This window comes from Mus pahari, chromosome 2 (genome assembly GCF_900095145.1).
Source record: "Mus pahari chromosome 2, PAHARI_EIJ_v1.1, whole genome shotgun sequence".
NCBI classification, from domain to species: domain Eukaryota; kingdom Metazoa; phylum Chordata; class Mammalia; order Rodentia; family Muridae; genus Mus; species Mus pahari.
The window spans coordinates 143,733,610-143,751,856 of NC_034591.1; the positions used below are offsets into that span (position 1 = coordinate 143,733,610).

The 18,247-nt window shown below is 43.4% G+C and overlaps 1 protein-coding gene across 1 annotated transcript; it reads right to left on the reverse strand.

Annotated features, from left to right (window-relative positions):
• Positions 1-9,564: 9,564 nt before the first annotated feature.
• LOC110316498 (killer cell lectin-like receptor subfamily B member 1C) lies at positions 9,565-17,131 on the reverse strand. Its single transcript, XM_021190851.1, has 6 exons — positions 17,047-17,131; positions 14,740-14,838; positions 13,575-13,649; positions 12,928-13,082; positions 12,569-12,624; positions 9,565-9,694 (listed from the first exon to the last, which is right to left on the reverse strand). Exons 1-6 carry the CDS (start codon positions 17,129-17,131, stop codon positions 9,565-9,567), a joined length of 600 nt encoding a protein of 199 aa, XP_021046510.1.
• Between the last annotated feature and the right edge of the window lie 1,116 nt (positions 17,132-18,247).

The following is an 18,247-nucleotide window of genomic DNA, read 5'->3' on the forward strand; positions in this document are numbered from 1 at the left end:
AGAAGGACTAGGAGTTCAAGGTCATTTTAGCTACATAGTGAGTTTGTGGCAGTACTGTTCGCCACAGGCCTCTGTATGAATAATAAATAAGCAGACAAAACCAAAACCTACCAACTTAGGCTGCAGGCAGCAGTCTAGAAAACACTCTTTCACTCAATACATTTTTTTGTTTGTTTAAAAAAATCGAGTTTGAGGTATTTGAGTATTATCATATAGTGTTTGCCTAACCAGAGCCAGTCAGAGTCTGGTGGGATAGTAAATCAACAGCCACAGATGTATTTATCTTTCAAAAAAAAAAAACCACATAAAATCAGGGTTTATATACTTTAGGGAAAAGCAGATTTTCTGGAAATTTCTCAAATATTTTTGATGCATGATCAAATATAACTTTAACTAGAAGTCTAATCATCCGACTTTGTTCTTCCTTTGTTCATTTCAGATTAAATTAAATTTAAAAATATGGAGTATGAAATGTGTACTGGCTGGTTCTGTGTGTCAACTTGACACAAGCTTCCTGACCTTCTTGAGTTCCAGTTCTGACTTCATTTAGTGATGAACAGCAATGTGGAAATGTAAGCTGAATAAACCCTTTCCTCCCCAACTTGCTTCTTGGTCATGATGTTTGTGCAGGAATAGAAACCCTGACTAAGACAAGATGTGTTTCAAGGACCGACAAAATGCTCAAAGAATGCAGGAGTGTGGATGTTGCCAGTGCTCATTGATTTTCAAATGTTCTTTATGCTGTAGTTACAGAATCGTCTTGTGCTATGTTGTTATTCACATTCACTAACTGGAATGCAGCTCTGCAGCTGTACTGCTGGCTTAATAATCATTCTCATCAAAGGGAATGACACATTAAACATGACTTGCTAAACTTCTTCACAATACTCAATACTGTTTCTTGCTCATTCAAAACAGGATTCATCCTTCATTGTTTTGAGATACTTGGTCCAAAAGATAATTCTAATGTTAAATATTTTTGCACAATTGGCAAACCATCTTATCATTTTACTAGTACATTCCACAAGTCAACTCAGAAGGAAATAATTGTAATGTGATATTTTGGGATATTTCATTTATTTTCCTTATTCTCTGAGTGTGTTCATTCATGCATACAACCCTCCATCACCCTCCGCTATGCTTTCTTCCTCTGAACCTCATCTACTGCCTAACTAATTCCCTCCCATGAGTTTGTTAGGGTTGTTTGCAGGAGCAATGGGCAACTCACCAGTAGCTATAACACTGAAGGAAATGACGCCCTCTCTGCTGGAAACCACTAACTCTCACAAAGTGGTGGGCCTAGGGGCAGCTCCCCATCCATGGTGGATGTTGAAGGTATCTTGTGCTGCTGTTTGCTTATGATCAGTACAGCCCTGTCATGAGAGGAGGAGTTTACCGTAATCCTCCTCACCCTCTAGTTCCTACATTCTGCCTTTTCTTCTCTGATGCTGCCTGTGCCCTGGATGACTCACTGCCCAATACTACCTGCCCTTGGGGGTTGGAGGTGAGGTGGCATGTAATCAATGACACAGACTCTGGGAGCAGGTGAGAAATGCAAGCAAGCTCATCTGAATACTACTGCAAGTTCCTTTAATACCCTCCACCGGCACCCTATTGGCCCCCCAAAAAGCATCTCTTCTAAACAGCCGTTCCCAATTGGCTGGCACTGTCCGTGCAAGCAATCCTTGATCCCTCAGGTGGTCCTCAATTAGGTCCTCCTACAGGAGATGCTTTTGTTGTCGTGCAGCCCCTGGAGTTTACATAGAGCTGGCCCCTCTGTTCCGGCTACACTCTGATGTCCCATTTACGGCTGAGCATGCAACTGTCACTTAGCCTTAATACTTCAGCCAGATAGTAAGTCTCTGCGTGAATCATTGCCTGCTGCAAAAAGGAGATTCCCTGGCCAAGGCTGAAAGGTGCTCTGGTCTATGAGTACAGTAGAAAGCAGTTTGACAGCATATCCAATTACCATTTGATAAAGCCTGTAGAATCATGCATGCACGTCATCCTGTGTAGAGGCCTCAAACCCAATTGCAGAGCAGTTGGTTACCCCAAACACTCATGTCATTATTGCCTTGGTGGCATACCTTGCCCGGCAGGTCAAAAATGTGTCACGCTGGCTCTACGGCTGGGTATGAGCACTGGTGAGTCTGCTTTTCCAGCAGAAACCTGTGTAGTACCTTCAGACACAATGTATGGTCACCAGGAGGGAATGGGCTTCTAGCTTTGTCCCAGGTTGATTTCTCTGTATCCTGTAACCAAGATATGTGATATCTTCAGGAGTGGGGAGTTACCATCTATTTCTGGGGGGGGGGCAACCAAAAGTAATGACAGATCGCATTATTTGAGAATCCTCTGAGGCCTCTCTGGCCAACCATCCATCTTGCATATGGCACTGTGGTCTTAATTCTAAAACCCGTGATCTGTAGCAGCACTACCCACCCATGCAGGGTACCTCCATTTTAAGCTCTTTTTTAATACATATTTTTAAGTAGTTCATAAAATAGTAGATTTTCACATGACTTTTTCATAAAAGGTTCACTTCTAGGATTTTAGACGTTATTCTTCAGGAGTGACTTAACAACCCTACAGCTGTATTCCCATGCCTTATCTTTCTTCACTCATCACTACCTATTACTGCCGCCTACCAAGTGCTTAACTCTGCTTGAGAAAAGCTCCCAGTGTTTGACCTTTATTAGAAGATTATTAACCTTTACACAGGTCACTTGTACATCCCTTCAAACACTACTAATTTCATTTTATTTGTTAACGGTTTAGGTTTGAAAACAAAACATGGATTAAATGATATCCTCATCTATGTCTCCAGACTGAAAGGGAGAGGCCATCCTCCGTACACATTTCCCTGTGGAAAACGTCAAAGAACTTGGGAGCTAAATTTTAACACTGGAACTGAAATGAGGATAAAAGATTCCATCACACACACCCAGAACGCCCGTCCTGGACTCTTCAATGGATGCCGGTGGGAGAGGAAAGGATGGATCACTCTAAAGTGTGAACTGTAAACTCTAAACTGGGACTGGACTCTGGATTGAGAAGGGGGTGTCTAAAATATATTAATGATAGTTTAGTAAAACTTAGAAAATTCAGATATAGGACCAATCTTAGAATGTTAGGTTGGTTTTTTTATTTCTTAGTTTTTTTTCCTGCAACTTTCAAGTTATTCAGAAAAGAGGAGTCAAGAGAGGGATGAAGTACATTTGGGAAAACAAAAACAAAAACAAAAAACCTCCTTTGGGTAAATGTGCAACGTTCCCCTGCTATACTTTCAACATTGCAGTTGTATATTATGGACACAAGGTGGCGATAGACTCACTTTTGAAATTCCATGAAAACACTTGTAATAGCATGCAGAAGCAAATGCTTTCTAATGTAACATCTACCCTGGTTTGCCTGATCTGGGAAGGGAACCAAGCAAAGGCGCCTCAGAAGGCAGTGGGCCCTGAGGAAGTTCTCAAATGACCAGTTAATTTGCAAATTGTCTGGAAGTCTAAGAAGCAACAGTTGGTAGCCTTCAAGAAACCTGGGTTCGATTTCAGCTCTCCTGCTGATTAATTTTGTGACTTCACCAAGACACAAGCTTTGAGAGGCAAAAATGAAGGATCTGGTTTTGAAGATTTGGGACTGCTTTTCTTCTGGTTGGAAGAATTATCATTTCCCTTTTGGTTACAGAGTGAGAGTGAGAGCAAGTTAAATCAAAGATTAAAAATTTGTACTGGCTGGCTGGCTGGTGGTGGTGCACACCTTTAATCCCAGCACTTGGGAGGCAAAAGCAGGCAGATTTCTGTAAGAGACCAGCCTGTCTACAGAGAAAATTCCTGGACAGCAAGGACTAACACACAAAAACCCTATTTTAAAAAACAAAAAAAAAAAAAAAAAAAAAAAAAACCAAAAAAGAAAAGGAAAAATTAGACATATATGCAATTATAGATACTATGAAAAATTTTTTGTGCAGTGTCTCTGTTTGCAGAATAGAAGCTGTTTATAAAGAAAAGAAGTGGATTGGTGAGAACTAAGTTACCATTGGCCACGAGTATAAAGTTCCCCTGTGCTATTGCACAGTAGGGTAACTATAGATAATGATAAAGTACTTAAAAGGGGGGAGGGAAGCTAAAAGAATGATTTAATGCTTTTATCATAAAGAAATGATAAAGGTTCGAGAAGTTAGCTTTCTGTACCAGTTTCAGACATTATTCAATGTGTATATACACATAGTATATGTATACATATAGTATATTATATGTAAACATAGTACCCTAGAAATACATACACTTTTGTGTCTTTTGTAAAGATTTGGTATGTGTGTGTATGTGTGTGTAAGTGTGGGTGTGTGTATGTGTGTGTAAGTGTGGGTGTGAGTGTGTATGTATGTATAAGTGTGTGTGACTATGTATAAGAGTGTGTGTGTATGTATGTGTGTGAGTGTGTATGTGTGTGTGAGTGTATATGTATGTATAAGTCTGTGTTAGTGTGTGTGTATGTGAGTGTGTATGTATGTGTGTGAGTGTGTATATGAATGTGAGTGTGTGTGTATGTGAATGTGTATAAGTATGTGTGAATGTGTATGTATGTGTAAGTGTGTGTGAGTGTGTATGTGTGGTGCTCACAGAGGCCAGGAGAGCGTGTCAGACCCATTGAAGTAGAGTTACAGGAAACTGAGAGACTCTGCATGGATGCTGACATCCAAATTTAGATTCTCTGGAGGAGCAGCTAGCACTGTTTACCCCTGAGCCAACTTCCCAGGCCTGAGTTTATATTTTTATAAATCAGATCAAAATTTTAATGAAAATATCAAATGCCTGGATCTCCTATTTTTACCAGAGAAACTGTCGCGTCCCCTCTCGACCCGCAAGGAAGACACAACCACCAGTTCTTCTCTCAGCAGTTTATTCAGGAACCTTGAACAATCTTCTCCCCCAAGCCCCAGGCTACAAGCCCTTTTATATCATTCATGCCAACCAATCGCGGCAGGCCACGTCACTTCACCAGGTGCGTGATCTCAGCTAACCAGAAGAGCGGGAACATCACCACCAAATGTGGACCTGTTTACCACAAGCTNCATAGCCAACAGGTGCCATCTATAAGGTGCGGCTTCGGGTAGCTCAGGGGAGGGGCCGTGGCCTCCTACAAGAAACCAGCTGTTTGGGGCTGCTTCTGAGTCTCCTGCCTTGGTCAGCAATGACAGCTCCTACCAGGGAGGCTGGTTAAAGTAACAGGTTAAGAATGAAGAGACCACAATGGTGGGGGAGAACTTGAACTGGCAAGACTGAAATGTTGCATATTTCTTTTTGGAAGGGGAAATAGACTGGCCCTCTGAGGAAAATTACACTGTGTACCATGCCACAATCGCCTCGCTCAGGGCTCCTTCTGGGAGCCTGCTGCCTTCTGCTACCCTTTCAAAGTTGTAGCTGCGAATTTAGCATTCAGAAACTTAGAAGACACCCAGACATTCTTTTTTAGTCCTGACTGAACCTGCTATTGTTATTTTTCTAAGTGGCCATGCTGTCAAATGGCCTCCTAAATATGTATGTTTATACCCCAAGACCTGGGCTGCTCTCGGCCTTGGTCAGAGAGGCATCTTTGTGCAGTGAACAGCCCTCAACAGAGAGATGCACAACTGACCAAGATGCTACCGATGCTGTGGATAAGGGACTGGGTACCAGGCCTAAACGGGACACCTGTATCAGCCCCACTTCAGAGGCTCGGAGAACACTGCGGATGAGGAGGTAGGAAGAATCTGAAAGCAGGCAGATGGGAGAAGTGCTGTCTTCCAGCTATCACATAGCCATTGCATTTACTGGCACCCAGCAGCTGGGGTTGTTTACACAAGACCAGCCAAAACCCAGCACAGTAGGGAGATGATCCCCACCCCTTACAGAGGAGCTAGCAACAGTGGGCAGATGCCCAGGGAGAGAGAATCATTCTTTTTCTGTGTGTGTGAATGTGGCCATGGCTCTCATGGTTTCTCAGGCTCCAGGGACACATGCTTATTTTAAAGTGACTTTGAACCACCTTCCCTAAAGACAAGACAGCAGGTTCTCGAGTAGAGGAAGGATTGTGGGAGCCAGAGGCATGGAAGACACCAGGAGAACATGGCCCACAGAATCAACTAAGCAGGGCTCACAGGGACTCACAGAGCCTGAAGCAGCAATCATGAAGCCTGCATGGGTCCGCACTAGGCCCTCTGCATGTATGTTATGGCTGTTAGCTTGGTGTACTTCTGGAATTACTAACAGTTCTCGAGCCTGGGGTGCTTTTGTGACTTGATTTACCTAAGAGAATGTGAAGGGGGTGAGTTCTGAGTTGGCATCTATCCAGTGACCACATAAACAACCCAACTGAGAGTGTAGACCCATGAGTGTGTCGCATGGTCCCTGAGCTCAGCCTGTACCATCCAGGTCTCAGACATCCGGTCGGGGTTCCATAGATGTGTGGATCTGCTGAGACTTGATGAGCAAAAGCACCCAGCTAATCTCATCTTAAGAACAAAGCCACTGGATGCTGAGATGACTGTTATGCAGTAGCAGAAGTTAAGGGACGTAAGCATCATTGGACAGCTGCGCTTGTATTTAATGCCATTACTATTTTATAGTTTAGATAACTTTCTTAACTACATTTGCAATGATCTTGAATCATTTGCTACGGACTCCTTTGCTCTGTGTTTTGACTGTTTTTTGTTTGTTTTTAATTTGGGCTCTTTTTGTCTGTGTTTAACTGGTAACTGCCACAGATCCTAATTTAGGAAGACATAACTAGTTCAAGGCAGTCTGGTCATGGGCTAACCAGGCGCCGAGAAGTGTAAACAAACCCACATATACCATCTGTCCCCGTCAGCACTGTCCTGTGTGTGATAACACACTGTAGCTGATGGAATGCCCACAAATGTTTAGGTGTGGTGTTGGATAGTTTTGTGTCAAGTTGACAGAGGCTAAAATCATTTGAGAGGAGAGACCCTCAATTAAGAAATTCCATTAAATCTGGCAGTAGGGCATTTTCTTAATTAGTGATTGCTGAGGGGAGGGCCCAGCTGTTGTGGGTGGTGCTATGCCTGGCCTGGTGGTCGTGGGTTTTATAAGAAAGAAGACTGAGCAACCCATGAGAAGCAAGCCAGTAAGCAGCATCCCGCCATAGCCTCTGTATTGCCTTCTACCTCCAGGTTCCTGCTCTGTTTGAGTTCCTGTCCTGACTTCCTTCGATGTGACACATAGTGATATGGAAGTGTAAGCCAAATAAACCCCTTCCTCCCCAACGTGCTTGTTGTCTGTTGTTGCAGCAATCAAACCCTTACTAAGACAGTTGTTACTGGTTATCTGCTTTCCAAAGCGATATGCTGGGAATTTAGGAGGAAGTACAAGGACACATGCACAGCATGCTCTGATTCCCCAGTGTCCCCAATGTATGAGAAAGGACCCTGATGGGGGCTGTTGGGGTAGTCAAACTTGGGCTTCAGCTCTATCAGCAGGTTACCCCCAAATGCCGACCATTTATGTAAATGAATCATGTTGGCAATGGTGAGGCAGGATGGGGTGTTTCCGGTTTCCTAGTGCCTCTTTCAAGGAGTAGCAAAGTGTCTGGGAAAGCTTATCTAGCTCGAGGCTATGATACAAACTGGAATGCACCCTAAAGAGAACATGTAGCCATGGGAGTGAGTACAGTAGGGCCTGATGGCTGCTTGGGGCTTCCCTTTAAGAGGTTTGGTTACTAGGAGCTTAATTTGGGAGGTTCTCTATTTTGGCTGACAAGCTTAGGTTACCCAAACCCTTCTCACAGCGCATGCTCATTTGTGCTCATGAGATGGTAAATAGGAGGTTGGTTTACAAAGTGAGTTCCAGGACAGCCAGAGCTATACAGAGAAGCCCTGTCTTGAAAAAACAAAACAAAACAAAACAAAACAGGTTTGCTTTGGGACACAGTTTGCCTTATTGAGCATAGACTCCAAACCAGTCTATACCCAGAAGACTTCTTCCATGGTTTAAGGTAGGCTTAAGTGCAGCTCTATGGATCTGGTGGTCTTGGGGTGTATGTGCTGGTCTTGGGGTATGTGTGGTGGTCTTGGGGTGCTAACAGATCTCTGACTCATTCTCTAGAGAGGGTGTGTGTGCCTAGCATGTACAGGAAAGGAACCTAGGCTGCCAAAGGCATTACCAAAGGAGACGTGTGTGCACAACTCAAATGAAGTAGAGTCCCAGGTCACTAAGTTGTGCCCTGTGCTTGACTGCCTCGGTTGCAGACTTGTTCACTCCAGCTAACTGCCAAGAGCAATGCTGTTGTTGTTTCTGACTAACTTACCATGTGGCCTAATTTATTACTTACTTTTCTGTTGTTATGATAAATCACAATGACCAAGGTGACCTGTGGAAGAAAGAGGTTAATTTGGCTTTTTGTTCCAGAGGGTCATAGTCTATAATGGCAGGAAGAAGACAGAAGGTATGGCACCTGGAGCCGAGAGCCAAGCGCTCACATCTTTGGACCAAAAGCATGAAGCAGAGCAAACTACAAGTCGGTGAGGCTTTTACTCCCAAAGGCTCCCTCCAGCGACCTTCTTCCAGCAAGGCTGCACCGCCTAAACCTTACCAAACAGCGCCACCAACTGGGGGCCAATCCACCACACCCAGGCTGGCCTTGAACTCTTGCTTCTCCTGGCTCAGCCTTCCCAATGCCATTAACACAGCATGAGCGAGGCACCGGTCCCTGTATTAAGAGCATTTTAATGATTTTTGTAAGTGGTTTTCTTATGGCCGTTTTGCAGATGAGCTCAGACACAGACAGTGGGGGGTCACAGACTCCAGGATTAGAATTCAGTGCCCCTCAGGTGCCAGGGCTTCTTTTTGTAGAACCTCTCACATAGAATGGCACATCAACATCTCTGTCTCCTTTACAGAATAGAGAAACTGCACCTGGGCATATCTGTAAGAGTCCCAGTGTTTTCAGAGTCCATGTGCTGTGCCACTAACTGCACTGGGAGGCAGACAGCAGAGACAGGTTAGGGGCAGAGATCTGGTGCAGATGGTAAAGTAATCGGGATGGTGCCGCATGCCCCTGACCTCTGTCTTGAAGAAGTGGGGCAAGAACGACACTTAGGCCAAGGCAGGGTTTGAGCAGCTTCCACAGCTTCCCGCTGCAGCTTCCTTTATTCTCTCTACAGCTCACCCCAGCTCTCTACAGCAGTTCAGCTTCTCCCCTCTCTGCTTCTCAGCTTTTCTTCAGCTTCTCCTCAGCTTCTCCTACTTTATTCTGGGATCGCCCAATTTATCCCCTTCCACCCTCTGCACTCGGCTCTCATCACTCATCATTCAATCAGCATTCAGCACGAGCTGAATGGGTGGGTGTTGATAGGCCAGTGACTCAATATCATGCTGTATGACGCTTTACGTCAGGTGGGCAGCGTGTAATCACTCAGGTGCGCATAATCGGGTTTTTGGTAATCAAGCAGGGAATCACGGGGCTTGGCAGTGAACCAGGGTGCCAAGGCCGCAGCCACAGCCACACCCACTTCCCACAGGATGGGATTTGCAGTCAGGAGTCATTACACGTGGTTTCACGGTTTCACATGGTTTCACAGTTTAGTTCCTTTTGGCAGATCCAGTGGTTGTCTGAAGCACAGCTCTCGGAAATCGCTTTGTATGGTATGATGGCGGCACAGTTGCCATTTTCAGTGTCACCAGAGATTTTTAATCTGTGAAGGAAGAGAATAGCTGCCCTTAGTGTTTAGGATTCTCTATAATTATCCTGTCTGTCATTGGTTTCCTTTGGACTTTAAAGGGGAGAGGAGAATGCACAATTATTAAGTACAGTAAACACAAACATCCTGTTGTGAACATTGAAGGCAGAGCTGATAGAAACCTCTAGAACTGCTGTTTAGTCATTGGCAAAGAATCCTTCCAACAAGAATCTTGTACAAAAAGAAGGCTCAGGAAGAGATAATTATTCTCCCCATTCTACTGCATCGATTCACACTCTAACACATCATGTGAAAAGCTTCATGTTGTTACACTTCAGCTTTGTTTATTATACAGGGTCAGGGGCTGGAGAGACAGCTCGGTGACTGAGGACACTGACTGCTCTTGGACAGGATCTGAGTTCAGTTTCCAGAACTCACATGGTTGCTCACAATGTCTGGAACTCCAGTCCCAAGGGATCTGATACCCTCTTCTTGTTTCCATGGACAACAGGACATGCATATACATAACACAGAATGAATAAATCTCTAAGGTTAGATTAATAGTAGAGAAGCATAATACAAACATATAAGTATGTGGCTTAATTAGCTAATATTTAGGGAAGTATTAAGATAACCATGAATGCATGACAATAGTTATACACAGTAGGTGCACAATGAATGTATTCAATATACAGAGTGAGCTCACAGTGTCTAGATCACAGAACTGGATGCAGAGAGGGAAACAGGCTCAGCTCACATGATATATATAGTCACAATTCCTTTCATGCTCTTTCCTTAGGTTAACAAGTATTTAATTAACGTAAGTTTCAAATGTGCATGGCTTCCATTGCTCTGTGCTGGTGGGAACATGATTAGAATACAAGCTCTGGTGCAGACTGTCTCAGGGTTGATTGTAAGGGAGAGATGAGTTCTAAATGCACTGATGGATCTTAAAAGAAGGTGGCAGGGCTTCCTCACAGGTGTCCTTCCTTTATTTAGTTCCTTGTGGAGCCCTTGACTGTGAGAGACAATCTGAGGTCATCCTGGCAGTCCGCATGCTAGTCCAGCCATGTTTTCCCCTCTTTTATCGCTTCCACCCTTCAGGATCTTTCTTCAGCTCTCAGGATAATTTCCTTTGTGCTGATCTGTTTAAGTCAATGACTTCCTTTCAAAATTCCTTTGAGGCTTCCCAGGCTTCTCCTACCAGACTGCTGAGGAGTTCTCTAATATTCCTCATTAATTCCCAAAATAATCCTGTCAGGTTCTCCCTTTTCCTTACCTGAAAGCCAGGGACAGAGAGTTAAACCAAGAGTGGACTTGCTTGACTGACACTCTTCAGTCTGAGCATGGCAGCCTTCAGACTTACCAATGGCTTCTGTCTAGTCTCAGTGTCACTTTGTCCTCAGAGTAAAGTGACAGATTTGCTGAGTTTACTCTGTACACTTCACTTCTCTACTGCATGCCAACTTGGTATGCTTAACAATTTCTATACTTCATATATTGTCATTACATGTGAAGTAATCCTAAATGTGTTTCAGCATTTTACATTCCAATCTCACGTGTTCTGAATAACAAGAAATACATTTCCCATATCGATTTGTGTGATTTACTTAAGTGTATCCAAGCAAGATTATTAAACCAATCTCCATACCACTCCTGAAAACCCCGCTGAAAGCACTGTATAGAAATTTGAATCCTACATGCTTTGCTTATGAAATGAGTGAATCGTCTGCTCTTGCTATACAATCACAAACACCGCTAAAATGTATATCTTAACTCTGAAGTTAAGCTCTCTCATTACATTCACGGTTACCATGACAACTCACACAGGAAGAAAATGAGGTCCCTTGAACTGTGAATCAAGAGGATTTTCCTCTCTTGCTTATCTGTGAGATTTTGTTACAGCAATGAAAACTGATTAATGCCTGTTTCCATCACAGCCCCTACTTGTTTCTTTCATAACTCTGGTTCAGCAGTAATGCAACCTGTGAATTTGTGGTCATTTCTCCCAGCTGTCAAAGCTCCAAACTAACTCCTGCTTCTTCTCCTTCCACACTCACTCTTCCTCTGCTGGTTGGGACTGAGAAAGAGCCCTCATGACGCCATATGGATAATTTGAAACACAGCATGAACAGTACCATTTAAGAAATGGGACTTTGAGGGGGCTGGAGAGATGGCTCAGTGGTTAAGAGCTCTTCCACAGTATCTGAGTTCAATTTCCAGCAACCACATGGTGGCTCACAAACATCTGTAATGGGATCCAGTGCCCTCTTCTGGTGTGTCTGAAAACAGCTACTGTGCATTCATATATAAAGTAAATAAATAAATCTTTGAAAGAAAAAAAATTCTTTGAAACACATATATAGTGTAAGGAAGGAAACAGAAAAAAAGTTCCATGTGCCTAGAGCAGGTAGGAATTTTTAAAATGCACATTTGGGGAATATCCAAGGGGATCCCACCTCCTCAGAGAAGGAAGAGGGGGAAAGGATTGTGGGAGGGGGTGACCTGGAGGTTGGCAGTGAGCGAGATGTAAAGGGAGTAAGTTATCAATAAAAAAACAAACAAGCAAACAAACAAAAAACAAAGCACATCTTTTCCAAAGTTCTTTTTTGTCTAGTCCCCGGGCCTTAGAACATCATTGTAGACATACATGCATACATGCATACATACATACATACATACATATGACCTCATAAAATGCTGGTATCTTTCCATACATGGAAATTTTCACCTTTGGAATCATATTTTCAGACTGTTCATACGCTATCAGTGTTAGAGTTCTAAACTGTTCTGACATGAAATGAATATTCAGATTAGCTCCTCTAGTACACATCAGAATTTAAAGTCGAGTCGTTTATCCACTTCCAGTTCTTGTCTGGCAATATGTACCTTAGTCCAATCCAAAATGAATAGTGTTTTTCCTTTATTGAGTCCTGTAGGAATCTCTGAAATCAAAACAGAGCAGAGGACTTAACCCTGAGTCTGTGTATTGGTGACTCATATTCTACCAGCCTCCTGAAACCTAGTTCAAGGGCCACCTGTAACCATTCTGAGTCCCTAACACAGATAATTCTTCCTCCTTTGTGAAATCTGTGCCCCATATTTATGATCCAAATGACACTCACCTTATACATGTAGTTTTTGACTCACATGTCCAATTAGTCTCTCAGACTATGAGCTTTCATAATGTAAAGTCTCCACATCCTTTGAAGAATGTGCTATTGTCTCTATATAATTGAACAACTTACCAGTTGTTCTTGGTCTTGAATGAGCAGCAAAGTGGCTCCTTTCCCATCACAGTCAGCTAGACCTTCCTTCCAAGTGCTGGAAACTTGAGAAACGTGAAAGCACTTATCTCGGGGTGACAGCCAGTCTTGGGGGCACTCTAACTTAGCTGGACTGTCTGAAGCGAGAGGAAGACATGGTGTATGTCTACTCTGTTCTTGCTGTACCACAGCTGGTTACACACAGTAGTTGCTTTACTAACACACACTTTTATTAACATGTGGAGGAACAAGATTACTGTTATGACATATCAAAGAAATATAAATAACAAGGAATATACTTTTTCTATTAATATACTTTGGACATAGTTAACTGTTTGATACAGCATTTTCTGAAGTTAATGATCAAGTGTGCTAGCATCCCTAGGCAGTATTGCCAAGTGGTTGAGATTGCAGGTTGCAAGGTCACACAGTTTCAAAGATGTTACCAACCTTATGAACTACCAATCATGAGAACCTCAACAAGTTTCTATGCAGCAATTTCCTCTAACATAAGATATGGTGTTATACCATTTTCAGAGATGGCGGTTGTAGGCCGAGACTGACAGTAACCCCAGGTAAATAGCAAACATCAGCTATTATTCTTGCAAAATACAAGGCACAAAAATTACCTGTTGTTTTACTCAGGTTCTCTTGATTAAACACACAGCATTTTTCTCTTGATGGTTTTTGTATTAAGACTCGCACTGGTAAATGAGAAAACACACAGAGAAGATTAACCCTGAAATGAATGATGGAACAGGTGTGTTCCATTTCTCACTCCAGGAAATCAAGTTATTTCAACAAACCTGAACTTCTGGACTGAGAATAAAATATTAGCAAACTGGGCTGAGGGAAGAATATGGAGACAGAATATATAAATAAAGAAGAAAAGCACAGAACACGTGGATTCCCATCTCTGTTTAGTCACATATTATCCAATGGCGTCACAGAGACTCTTAACATACCCACCCTCACCCCTGAATCCTCATCTTCAGAATGAGTATTAGCACCCCCCCCCTCACGGAATTAATAGACACTGGAGTTTAATAGACACTTAATAAAACACTTTAGTGAGCCTTTTAGTTTGCCGTTTTATGTTTTGGTCACAATTATGATTTATATTTTTAGGCTCTGTGTACATGTATGTTGTGTGTGTTAGGGTCTGCGGGCTTGGAATCAGCTTAGAACACACTCAGACACCAAGTTCAAGTTCTCTGCACAAAGGACATTTATTACCCTGGAGGGTTTGCAAGTGTGGTTGCCTCTGGATCAGGGAAAGACAGCAGCAGGTGTTTTTGCAAGAGTGGGTTTGTAAGGAAAAAAAGGGGAAGTCTGTGCCAGGGTGAGTTGGGAAGTCCTGATTGGCATGTTAGTCAGGGTAGCCAAATAATGGATTTTGATAACTGGACCTAGACACTTTGATAGCTGGATCTCAGCGATCAGCCTCAGGAATGAATCAGGCAGAAGGGAGTGGCTAACTAAGGGAGTAGACCTTGGGGGCTTTAGCAAGGGAGAGGGATGGGGGAAGGGGGGCAAAACATGCTGGTGCCATCTTTGCCATGCTCGGGTCTGGTAGAGGTCCCTTTGTGTGTAACAGCCCCTAATAAATCTCAAAGGAACTTGGAAGCATGAAAGCAATGGGAAATGTCTCACTAGGCATGGGATACTGTCCTGTTCCTACTCATGTCATTGACCCTCCTCCAGGTCCAAGGGGCCCAATCATGTGAAGAGGCACCGATATTTATGATGGAAGCAGAGGAAGGATTGTGAAGCACAAGCCTTGGCCTCACTTACCTAAGACACTCATCCCAATCAGGGCCAGGACAAGGATGATGAGCCCAGCACAGCTGAGCTTCAGAGCCAACCTGTGTGAACGTGGGCACCGACAGGCATCTGTGAAGTTAAGAACCTTGTAACTCATTTAAGCCAGCAGAGGACATCTGAAATAACAGTTAAAGGTGGTTTTGACTAACAAGGATAATTGGATTCAAGCAGAGGGTTGGCTGCAGATATGAGCCTTCCTCCACCATCTTAAAGCAGAATTCCACGAGATGAACTCTCCCTTAGGTTCAGCTGTTTGCTTTGATAAAGCAGGACTGAAAGAATAATACTTATGTATGTATTACGCACAAAGGAGTATTGGCGTAATCACATCGATAGATGTGATTGAGTGCTGTCCAAAAGTAAACGGTATGTTCTGTTTCAGGAAGGGAGTCAAAGCATCTCTAAGGAGGATTTTCTTTTAATCAAGAGATGTTTTCGATGTTCAGTTTTGTGGTAATGATGACTTTCAGTGCTAATGACATATGATTCTATTCCTGAACACTGAGTCTGCTTCACTGCTATCTGTGATGATCTCCATTTAGGATCAAAGGTGTGGTGGCATCCAAGGGGAAGCATCTCGTGATTTCAGACGGTATTTCAATATTTCGGTTGTGTTAGTCCTTCTTTATTGGCTGAGTTACAAACATCCTAATGGTTAGATGAACTGAAACAGTGGTTAGCACCAGACTCTATATACACTGCTACACACACATACACACACACACACACACACACACACACACACACACACTAAGCATACACTAAGTTCATTATAGCTGTAGCTTTCACAGTGTTCCTTCCTTAAATAGAGTACTTTCAAAATTTCTTTTTGTTGTGCTCTGTTCTGTTTCTAAGGTAGGGTTACCCCTTAGTCCAGGCTGACTGCTATCCCTCTGTGTGACCGAAGATGACTTTGAGCTCTTGATTCTCCTGCCTCCACCTCCCACGTGATGGGATTATAGGTGTGCACCACTCAAAACATCTAGAAAATAAGAGACTATAAAGTACTCAGCCCTAAGTGGCACATCTGCATCCCATCCCATCCCTAACCAAGGCTCTGCCATCATCACAGAAGAGGGGACAGAATGACCGCACAGCCAGAGATGGTGGACAACTGCAATGAAACCCTGTCTTTCAGACACAGCAGGGCAGTTGCACATACGAACTCACGCCATTTGTGATAGCCTGCACAAGACCTTCGGAAGCTCAAGTCAGGCAAAGGCCTAGCATGGTGGGAGGAGTTGGGCATGGAATTCCAACATCATCTGGGGAGTCATTGACAGCTGATAGCTGCTAGGAGTGGGAGAGTCAGTTTTATTCAAGGAGACAGTCCCTAAGAGGCCACCTGTGCTCCAGGTCATGATCTGAAAACCATGCACACGCTGGCAGAGCTGACTAGACTCAGTAGGAAAACAAAACCCCAAATTTTAGCTTTGTAAGTCCCTTCTTCCATGTTTGCAGTCTTAAACAGGGAAAGCAAACACTTGCCTGCACCTACCACACATAACTGGCTCCCTCAAATCCCCCTCTGGTCAACAAAACCCTCCACTTTCCCAGACCCTATGTAAAGTTTATAATGCGGTTTTGGTGACTTTTTCCTTCATACCTTTTTCCTGTTTTTTTTTTTTTTTTTTTTGAACATTTTTTTTAAATAGTTTCTGACAAAGAACATTAGAGTTGTGAGTTTATGTTCTTGACACAGTATAGAAAGCTTAGATTTTAAGCACTGCAGTTTTAGTTAAGGAATCTCAGTTATGTTGCAGAACCTCATACCATACCATGACCACTGTAGACATGTTTTCTGCCTCTGTGTGTCTTTTTTCATCCATACCTAAGTCATGTTACGCTTCATGGTACCTCCCACCTGTGTTCCACATTTCTGGCAGACCAGGTGCCACATCCCTCAACTCCTCCAGTGCTCAGTGCTAGAATGGCGTGTAGAGGAGTTGTGGTGTTTGTGTTCTGTAGAGAAGTTTGGACCAGGCAAGATGCTTTATAGTGAGTCTGCCTGCTAGAAGCATCTCTTTCCTTGTAGATGTAAAATATCCTTTCTTCAGGGCCTGTAACTAAAGCCAAAAGGAATGCCTGCCCAAGTTTCACACTGACTGACTGACTAAAGATGGAACTGATGAGCTTTTTATTAATCCAAAGTTGTAGCCATCTACACTCTTCAGCACTGACAGACGGTTGCTCACTTTCAAAGCAATAACTTAAAATGCAAGAAAATCATAACTCGGAAGATATTCTAATGCTACAAGGAAAAATAAAGTGACTGACCTGGGGTAAGAGATGGGGGTGACTCATGCTGGGACCCCGGTATCCTGGATGGCTTTAAACAGAGGTAGATCCTTGCTGTGTCCATTGCGCATAGGAGATGCAACACTGAACTGGTGAGCAGGGACCAACTCCAAGGTCTTTGAGGTGAAATGAACAAAAGGAAGTCCTCTGTGCCCATACCCACCGACTCCTGTCTCTGAGGGTTTCTCCATGGTTACTGACTGACCTTCCTGTCTGTCCTGCCCACACAGCTTACGCACTACTGTCTTTTCATTCTTTTTCTGTATCCTTCTCTCATACAAGACACCCCGACCACAGCCTTTCCTCCTTCCTTTCCTCCCAACTCCCCCTCCTCTCTGCTCCCCCAGATCCACTGCTCTTTTATCTCCCTTCAGAAAGGAACAGGCCTCCCAGTGATATTAACTGAATACAGGATATCAAGATACAATAAGACTGGGCACAAACCCTCTTATCAAGCCCAGCAGGAGGAAAGGGTCCCATGAGCAGGAAGAAGAGTCAGAGACACCCCAACTCCAACTGTTAGTAATTCCAGAAGAACACCAAGCTAACAGCCATAACATATATGCAGAGGGCCTAGTGTGGACCCATGCAGGCTTCATGATTGCTGCTTCAGGCTCTGTGAGTCCCTTTGAGCCCTGCTTAGTTGATTCTGTGGGCCATGTTCTCCTGGTGTCTTCCATGCCTCTGGCTCCCACAATCCTTCCTCTACTGCTTTCATGGGGTTCCTGAGCTCTGCCTAATGGTTGGCTGTGGGTCTCTGCAACTGCTCCCATTACATGTTATTGCCTTATGAAAAGAAGGTGTGACACGTGGTCTTCTTTTGTTCTGATTCTGGTAACCATTTGTTTTGAGTTATTCTCTTAAGGTGAATGAAGCTTAGAGTCAGTGAAATGCAGCATTCTTCCTCAATTCAAATTTAAGTGACTGCTTTTTACCAATTTACCAGCAATTAAGATACAATATACTATTCTATGTTGTAAAAATAAATAGTAATATGTGCAAGTGCACAGTTATACGTGACATGAACTGAAGCTCTAAGATCCTCCAGAAACCACCATGCTGTGAAGGAATCTCTAGCTCTGCCCTGTCCTGAAGGTCCAGGTGGATGTAACTTCATTCCCCTGAGTGAAAGGACTTCATCTGTCAGAGCTCAGGGAGTGGAGGACTTGGGTCTATGGGA

What these genes read in the sequence shown, in the direction of transcription:
- LOC110316498 (XM_021190851.1), bottom strand. Translation starts at nt 17,131, where the DNA reads ATGGACACAGCAAGGATCTACCTCTGTTTAAAGCCATCCAGGATACCG. An exon ending in ACCCCCATCTCTTACCCCAG is followed by an intron (nt 14,839 to 17,046) that starts GTCAGTCACTTT and finishes TTAACTTCACAG; the next exon opens with ATGCCTGTCGGTGCCCACGT. An exon ending in GAACCTGAGTAAAACAACAG is followed by an intron (nt 13,083 to 13,574) that starts GTAATTTTTGTG and finishes CTCTCGCTTCAG; the next exon opens with ACAGTCCAGCTAAGTTAGAG.